This window comes from Pediculus humanus, genomic scaffold, assembly GCF_000006295.1.
Source record: "Pediculus humanus corporis 1103172107505 genomic scaffold, whole genome shotgun sequence".
Classification (NCBI taxonomy): domain Eukaryota; kingdom Metazoa; phylum Arthropoda; class Insecta; order Psocodea; family Pediculidae; genus Pediculus; species Pediculus humanus.
In genome coordinates, this window is record NW_002987121.1 from 5056 (window position 1) to 14377 (window position 9322).

The 9322-nt window shown below is 23.5% G+C and overlaps 3 protein-coding genes across 3 annotated transcripts; 1 reads left to right on the forward strand and 2 right to left on the reverse strand.

Annotated features, from left to right (window-relative positions):
* Window positions 1-2356: 2356 nt before the first annotated feature.
* Window positions 2357-3596, reverse strand: Phum_PHUM161360 (electron transfer flavoprotein subunit alpha, putative; the record flags this gene model as incomplete). Its single annotated transcript, XM_002424865.1, has 4 exons — window positions 2357-2536; window positions 2613-2980; window positions 3061-3478; window positions 3570-3596. 4 exons carry the CDS (start codon window positions 3594-3596, stop codon window positions 2357-2359), a joined length of 993 nt encoding a protein of 330 aa, XP_002424910.1.
* Window positions 3597-4163: 567 nt separating this feature from the next.
* Phum_PHUM161370 (6-pyruvoyl tetrahydrobiopterin synthase, putative) lies at window positions 4164-4719 on the forward strand (the record flags this gene model as incomplete). The annotated part of the gene is made up of 2 exons (XM_002424866.1): window positions 4164-4231; window positions 4350-4719. 2 exons carry the CDS (start codon window positions 4164-4166, stop codon window positions 4717-4719), a joined length of 438 nt encoding a protein of 145 aa, XP_002424911.1.
* Window positions 4720-7276: 2557 nt separating this feature from the next.
* Window positions 7277-8618, reverse strand: Phum_PHUM161380 (Alkaline ceramidase, putative; the record flags this gene model as incomplete). The annotated part of the gene is made up of 4 exons (XM_002424867.1): window positions 7277-7626; window positions 7685-7794; window positions 8164-8420; window positions 8505-8618. 4 exons carry the CDS (start codon window positions 8616-8618, stop codon window positions 7277-7279), a joined length of 831 nt encoding a protein of 276 aa, XP_002424912.1.
* Between the last annotated feature and the right edge of the window lie 704 nt (window positions 8619-9322).

Genomic DNA, 9322 nt, shown 5'->3' on the forward strand with positions numbered 1-9322 from the left:
ATTTTGTTTGTAGGTCAGTTTTTTTAAAAATAAATAAATAAATAAATAAAACGGGATGATATAATAATAATTTGGGCGTTTGGAAAAAATAAAATAAAAATAAAATTTTTTCGGGAATAATTATTTAAAATGCCAAAAAAAAAAAAAAAAAACGTTTTGTAACTTATCAACAAAAAAAAAAAAAAAAACAGAAAAAATTTGTTGAAATGTGGTTTTACATAATAATTTTTTTGTATGGCAACCAACATCTTATTATTATTATTATTAATTTTACAAATTAGGTTTGCGTGTTGTACATTTGTTTGATATATAATAAATCGTTTCATACGAATCTATTATTATTATTATTATTATTTTTACCCCTATAAGGTGGTGCACACACCTGAAAACAAGATGGCTGATAAGTTTATAATCAAATTCAGTTTAAATATAAATTAACAATCCATTTTTTTTGGGGGTATATTTTATAGCGTGACACGTGTGTTAATTTTTCCAGATTTTGACAGAAAATTTTAAAAAAAAAATAATAATAATAATTGATGTATGATATAATTACCTGGTTTTAACATGGCTTACAGGTTGAAAACATTGAATGAAAACACAGTCCAAATGATCCAAGAACCAAATCCAAATGCAAATATGAAATAAATAAAAAGAATCCAAATGGGAAAATTAATTTCTCCGGTAAACATATTTTTATTTTCTGGAATCATATGGATTCAATTGGAATTTGAGATACTCTTCGTATTAATAAAAGCGGTAATTGTGGCATAGATATAACGAGTAAAACTAACGGACTTAATATTATTATAAATGTCATGTATATCAGAAAAAATATTGCTGACAATGTTGTAAATGAAGATAAAAACATTGTTTTCCTTTTTATAAAATAATTATGTCTTTTTCACAATCGTTTAACACAAAACCTAAAACAAAAATAACAATAATTTTGAGAGAGAGAGAGAGAAAATTTAAATGAAATAATAATAATAATTACTTAACATGTCTTCAAAATGAACAAAAAAAAAAAAACAAATTAATTTAACAAATAAGTATAGATTTAATAAACACTCACCGGTTTCGATGTTTTCAAGGTCTTAAATAAAGAGGAAGCCATTAATAAATTTAAAAATTCACTAAATGAAAAAAAAAATTTAACGTACGCCAACAAACCGTTCCACCATTTTGAAAAACGTTAAAACTTCATCATTCGTCCGTCACTTCACATTATATACACAAAAAAAAAATTGAAATAAAATTCAAATTGTTTAACACTCGTACGTTATAAAATAAAAAATTTTTATTTAATAAAACATAAATAAAAACACGACAAAAACAAGTCTGAATAAAAAAAAAAAAAAAAAAAAAAATTATTGTTTTTCACGTAAAAAAACCATTCCGGCATAAAAAATATAACGAACGCTTTTACTTTCTCTAAGAAACGAGTCACGACGAAAAGAGAAGGAGAACCAGGTTCGGATTGCCGCACACGAAAGATTTCATTTTAATGTAAAAATAAAACATTTGCAATCCGACACATAGTTTAGGGAATTACGTAATTTTTAAGTAGGTCTTAATACAAAATCATTTTATTTAACATACCTGAGTTTTTTTTTTTTTTTTTTGGAGCGCGACACATACATGTTAAATAAATCAATTCATCCGCCATGTCGTCTGCTAGTACCAAATTTCCCGCAATTCGCTAATGCACGTTAATCGTTTTTCATAAAGTAATAATCCCATCAAAATGGATTGAAATTTTTTTTTTTTAAAGAAAACACCATAAATATTTAAAAATTTTGATTTTAAACATTCAAAAGCAGAAATAAAACTCGTGTTAATGAAAAAAACAATGAAAATTTTAAACTATTTTCAATATGACTGCACCTAATTTGTTTTTTTTAACGAAGAATTTAATTTTTGTAATAAAAAAATACGTGTATTTCAAGTAAAACGGATACTTTTTATGATTTCTTTTTTCATTTGAATGTATTTATGATATAATCACTCGTTGGTAATTCTTCCGGTATTACATACTCCAATGAATTAATAACAATAAAAGAAATAATAATATAATTAACAAAATGTAAATAAAATTTATTAAAAATTTATAATTTATATCCAGTACTCATTATATAAAAATTAATTTTATACTAAATTATTATTATTATTTTCTTTATTTTACACTGATATTTTTGATTCTATGAAAATCCTTGTACAAAATTTATAAAAATGTATATATATATATATTGTGATTATAGAGATTTTTTAATCTCGGTGAAAATGTTTAATCGTTATACTTAAAAATCTTTGTGTTTTAAACTGTAAGGAATATAGTAAAGGTACATTGATTACTTCATTTTATTTTACTGATCATTTCAGGTACAGCTTTAAATAAGTCTTCTACTAAACCATAATCGGAAACTTGAAAAATAGGGGCTTCTGCATCTTTGTTAATCGAAACAATCGTTTTAGAATCTTTCATTCCGGCAAGATGTTGAATGGCACCTGAAATTCCTATTGCAACATATAATTCCTAAAATAATAGATATTTAATGTTAAGTGGAAATGTTTTTCTAAATCAAATCAATTAAATGCCCTTAAGTACATACAGGTGCTACTATTTTTCCAGTTTGTCCAACTTGCAAGTCGTTTGGACAGTAACCGGCATCGACAGCAGCTCTTGAAGCTCCAACAGCTGCTCCCATTTTATCAGCTAAATCATACATTAATTTAAAATTTTCTTTGGATTTTAAACCTCTGCCCCCACTAACTACTATTTTAGCAGATGCCAATTCTGGTCTATCACTTTTAGTTAATTCCTGAGATACAAATTCTGTATTAGGAGCTTTATATGATCCAGTTGGGGCTGCTTCTGTTGAAGCACTACCTCCATCTAAAGGATCTTGAGCAAAACTAGTTCCTCTCACAGTCACAACTTTAACAGGGTCCTTTGCTTTTAAAGTCATAATAGCATTTCCTATTAAAATAATAATAATAATAATTAAAATAACTTTATCATCAGTTTAGAAAAAGCATCATTAAAGTTATTAATCTCACCAGCATATATTGTTCTAACAAATGTATCTGAATCTTTAACATCGATTATATCTGAAACGGGAGAAACATCCAATTTGGCAGCCACTCTCGGCAAGAGGGATTTTCCAAAACTGGAAGCTCCGGCTAATATATGAGTAAATTTAAATTTTTCCTGGCTAGCTAATACAAGTGGAGTTAAAGCTTCAGGTAGAAATCCATTAAAAGCTGCATCTTCAGCGACGAGAACTTTTGAAACTCCTGAAGCTTTAGCCACTGCTTGTGCTACTGCATCACATTTAGTTCCAGCAACTAAAACAGTTATGTCACCTCCTATTTTTTTAGCAGCAGTCAAAGCATTTTGAGTAATGGGAAGTAAACGAGAATTATCATGTTCTGCTACAACTAATGTACTATTAAATCTTTGAGCCTGTCTCCAAAACTTAAAAAAAAAAAAATAGTTCAAGGATATATATTTAAAATAAAATTTTTTAACTTATCAAGTGTCTTCAAAATTAACATACCTTTGACACATTTTGTAAATTTTTACTGAACAACATTTTAAATATTTATTAAAATACGGTCAAAAAAAACAATAAAAATTTATCCCAAAAAGAAAAAAAAATTACATAAAAAATATTTAAAAAAAAAAAAAAAAAAAAAGTATAAAAAGAAAATTTTATGTAACTAAAATATCAACAAATACAATTTAACTGATAATTACATGCAGATTACGTTCGAATCAAAGTACCAACATTGAAGAGTATAAAGGTCAAATTTACGCGCCAATTTATCAGCGTTTAAATTTAATTCAAAAAATATTGTGGAAAAAAATACGGAAAACTATTTAATATGGACATCGTTTTAATGATTTTATAAAAATCTATAATTTAATAAATAATTAACGAGTTAAAAATTTTATTACATCGATTATTTACGAGGAAATATTGCCAAATCGTCACTCAACAAAGTATAACCTTGGCAATCTTTAATTAAAGTGTAACTAAATTTTTTTTGTTTAGTCGATTATAGGGATAAATGAAGTGTCACAAGAAAGAAAGATTTTAAGATTTCGAATTACGTAATTTTATTTATTAATTAAGTAAAATATTTATTTCTAATTAATAATGGATTCATTACCGATTGCTTATTTAACAAGAAGTGAAATATTCAGCGCTTGTCATCGTCTTCACAGGTAAGAAACCCTTCAACACACAAATAAATAACCTCAATAACGCCATATTAAACTCGATCGATATCGTAAATATAAAAAAAAAAAAAAAAAAGTAAACATATAAAATTTTTATTTTCAGCAAAGATTTAACGGAAGAAGAAAATAAAAAAATTTACGGAAAATGTAATAATATAAACGGTCACGGACACAATTATAAAGTCGAAGTGACGTTAAAAGGACCCGTGTCACCTGTTACGGGCATGGTTGTCAACATAACAGACTTAAAATCTTACATGGACGAAGTTATAATGAAAAAATTAGATCATAAAAATATAGACGAAGACGTTGATTTTTTTAAAAATGGCGGAATTGTGAGCACGACGGAAAATCTAGCAATTTACATATTTAACGAATTACGTTCACTTCTTCCGAATCCAAATTTATTACATAAAGTTAAAATACACGAAACGGATAAAAATTCCGTTGTTTATCGTGGCGAAATCACGTGACTCATTACAAAACAAAACAAAACAAATTTTTTTTAAATGTATTATTTTATATAATTGATATTTAATAATAATAATAATAATAATAATAATAATAATAATAATAATAATAATAATAATAATAATAATAATAAAAATAATACAAAAGTGAAATTTAAAAAAAAATTATAATCAATTATTTATTTTTATAAACGGTTAATAATACATAAAAAACAAAATAATAATAATAATAATAATGATTATAAATGTTTTAAAATATTTAAAAAAAAAAAAGATTTGCAAACTTACACGTTTGTTATAAATCAAAAATTTATTATTTCATTTTTATATTTAATTTAATATTAAATCATGCTACAAACGAACAAACAAACAAACAAATAATATTTCCAAACGTTAAATTATTTAGAAAAGAAAAAAATCGATTAAAAAAATTTTATTTTATTTTATTTTATTTTACAGTCCCGTTATAAATCACAGATTAAGTTATCATAATATAATTTATTTTTAACAAAAAATAATAATAATAATAATAATAATAATAATAATAAAAACATATGACGTCGATCGAAATTTTTAAAATAATTAATTAGTTAAAATAAAAAAACTTTGGTTTATCGCCATATTATTATATATTTAAAATTTTTTTTATTACGATTAAACGAAAAACTAAAATTATTATAAAATATTATTATTATTATTATTATTATTATTATTAATATAACGGTTATAACAATAATATTAAAATATTTCATTCGATACGATAGTTAGATAGATAGATATATGTACATTGTCGTTAATAATAATAATAATAATAATGTTAATAATAACAATAATAAATTATAATTTTTAATACTTATTATTAATTATATTTATTTGGTTAATTGCACACGAGTAATATTATGTAAATATATATATATATATTTAATAAAAAATTTATTTATGTATATATATATAATTATCGATTTATTTATTTATTAATTAATAAATTAATTTTTCCCGATACAAAAAATTGTATTTTTTTATTTATTTATTGTTAGATAAAAAAATATAAGAATAAATTCGGCGGCGGATTTTAAAAATAATTTTAAAATATTTCCTCTCCCTCCCTCCTCCCTCTCCTCACCCCTCCCCCCACTTTCCCTTATTAATTTACGAAAAATAAATTTTACGAAAATATATATATATATTTATTATAAAATATTTAATTTTATCGATTTAATTGACGTCAATGATTAATTAATTAATTAAATTTTCTACTGAGTTTTTTTTTTTAAATTCGTATTTAATAATTTTTTATTTTATTTTATCGATTAATTAATTATAATTTTTTTGTTTTGTTTTTCTTTTTTCTTTCTTTCTTATTAACAACCCTTTTTTAACCTTTAACCTTTGCACGCACGCACGCAGTACGCACTTACGTGGATATATATTATTAATAAAATCAAATTGATTTTTCGCGTGTTATTATTATTATTTTAGTGTGAGCAAAATTTATTATTATTATTATTATTATTATTATTTCAAATTCTTTTTTTTTTATTTATTTTTACGTTTCGTTTAATTTTTATGTGTGACGTCATGGCTCTCAACCGTTTTGAGCATTTTATTTATATACATATATATATATATATATATATAATTATTATTATTAATAAATTCTTTTTCTTCTTCTTCATCTATTTTATTTCTTTTTTTTTAAACTTTAAAATTTTTATTACTACCATTATTATTATTATTATTATTATTATTATTATTATTATTATTATTTTATTATCATTTTTAAATGAAACGTCGTTAATTTAAATTTATTTCCCTATCTCTATCTCTCTCTCTCTCTCTCCCTTTCATTTTTTTTTTTTTTTTTTTTTAATTTTAAACTTGGGCGATGAACAATCCAATACTTTTTATTGAAAAAAAAAAAAAAAAGAGAAAACTAATAATAATAATAATACTTGTATCTACCTGCTGAGAGACCTTTAAACAGCTTCTATGTAACAGCATAATAATTAAAGATAATAATAATAATAAAAAACGAATTATTTTAAATAAATAAAAAACTTTTTGTTTTGTTTTGTTTTGATTCTTGAACAATCCGATACTTTAAATACAAAATTAAAATGAAAAATTTCTAAAAAAATAAAATTTTTAATGCCGGCATTAATTAATATATAAAAAAATGATAATAATAATTGGGTAAAAAAAATAAAATAATTAAAAGCCTAATTAATGACTCCTCTTATAAAGTTTCTCAATATAAAAACAAACAAAAAAAATTATTTAAAAAAATAATTTTATGATTTTTTGTTGGAGTGGTCGGTAGTCATGACGTCATCACGAATTAAACGTCACTACAAAACTTATTATCAATATTTTTTTTTTTTTTTGAATATTCATTAATTCTATCATCTACATTTATTAAAAGCACGAGAGTTCCTTTTCTACTTTATCTATCTATTGAATTATCTAATTGCGTGTATTCAAAACTCCATTTTTTTTTTTTTTTTTTTAGCAAAATAAAAACTAATAAATTCAAACGGAAAGAAAAAAATTATACCATTAGTCATATTGTATTAGCAGGCTTTGTGCTAGTGTAACACCTTATTGCTACGTATGGAATTCCTAATTCGAAATCATCTCTCGGCCAGTACCTGAGTATGGCTGCCTGTTCAGGTTTTTCATCTTGAACGGAAAAATACGCGAATAAAACGGCAGCCGTGTAAGCAGCTAGAAAAACGAACACGTGCCAAAATGCGTGCAAGTATGGAAAATGTATGGCCGACCAAACGTCGCAAAACATTCTGTCGTTAAACCAACATATAACGGCAAATATCCACAAGCAGGCACACCTTATTCCAAGTCTGTATGTTCGAGGGCATTTTACTCTGTCGAATAAAGAATTGAAATAAATGTCTATCCACACCATAAACTACTGTTTTATTTAAACAATAAAAACACAATAACTGGTGACCCAGCACATTTCTTATTCTTATCAAAGCGAAAGCTTTTATATAATATTTATCGATTGATTGACGATTGAGCAAAAAAATAAATAATATTTCATTAACCAAATAACACAATCTACATGAAACAATGAAAATGTGTGTTTGTAATTATGTCAATAAATGTATCAAAAACAAAAAAAAAAAACAATTATTAATAATAATAACAACGAGAAAAGAAAAATTTTATTTACCTTCTAAGTTCTTCAAACAAAATGATTAAAGCCGGTATGCCGAGAGTCATAAGAGCAAAAGCATTTAGTGATGGATGTGATATCAAAAATAAAGTACCACAAACGGCAAAAAAAACTACAAAAATTCCCAGTCTTTTCCTGACAATTTAACAATTAAAAATTTTTTAATTTTTTTTTTTTTTAATTCTTTCCTATGAAAAAGTGAAATAAAAAAAAAAAATAAAAAAAGAAAGACTACACTTTTCAAATATTACCTGTCATTTTTTAAAACCGCTGGAAAAAATCTCCTGGGATAAAACATTGTAAAAGCTGCTAAAAATAACCATAAGATAGCTAATTCATCTAATAGTTGTCCAGCAAGACTTAAAGTTGCATGAAAGTATGCAGAACAAATTCCGACAACAATGAGGAAAAACCATATAACGTGTATGGCTGGATTAACAAATCTTCCATAATCTCGAAATAAATGCATCATGAGTGGGGGTAAAAGAAAAAATAAAATATTGCTAATCTGTAAATAACAAATGAACAAACTCAAATTGACCTTTCAAATTCCAGATAAAAAGAATAACTATTTAAATAATAATAATATTACTGTGTTGACAAATTCTGCAATCACAGGTGATATTCTATAGTTTCCTTCGCACCAATCAACTGGAGAACTTCCTCGTTCCAAAGATTTCCACATGATTACTTTCAACTGCAACATGACTTTATTTAATCATTTATTAATTCATTCACTCAATTTAAATTTAACTTTCTTTGTTAAATTATAATTTTTTGTTAAAATTTTTTACACACTACTTTATAAAAAAATAATCTGACTATTCTTTAAATAACAATGATAAAAATTTCTTATCAGCTCATATCAAACACTTAATGCAATTAAAATATTTTTTTAAATTTATTAAAATTAACAAAAAAAAAAAAAAAGATAAAACTTGTCAAAAAAAATTTAAATATATTTTATTAATTATTAATATTTTTAATTTAATAATTTAATTTTTCAAAACTTACCATGTAAAACTCTTGAATTTGACTGATCATATATATATATATATAACGATTTAAATTTTAAAAAATTTAATTATTTTCAAATAATAATTCATTGTTAAATCACAAATGAATTAAAAAGTAGAATTACTTTCTTTGACAATAATAATAATAATAATAAAAACTTTCAAATAATTATTACTTTTTATTTTTAAACTCGAATAAAATAATATAAAAATATACACATCGAAAAAAAAAATAAATAAATAAATATATTCTCTCTAAATAAAGTGAAGTTATAAAAAATAGTTGAGATATTTGTTATAAAAAAAAAACCACGTACACGAAAATAAGATTTATAAATTTCACTCTTTAAAACTGAAGACTACTGTACCAAACAGTTTGAAGTAAACCATATGA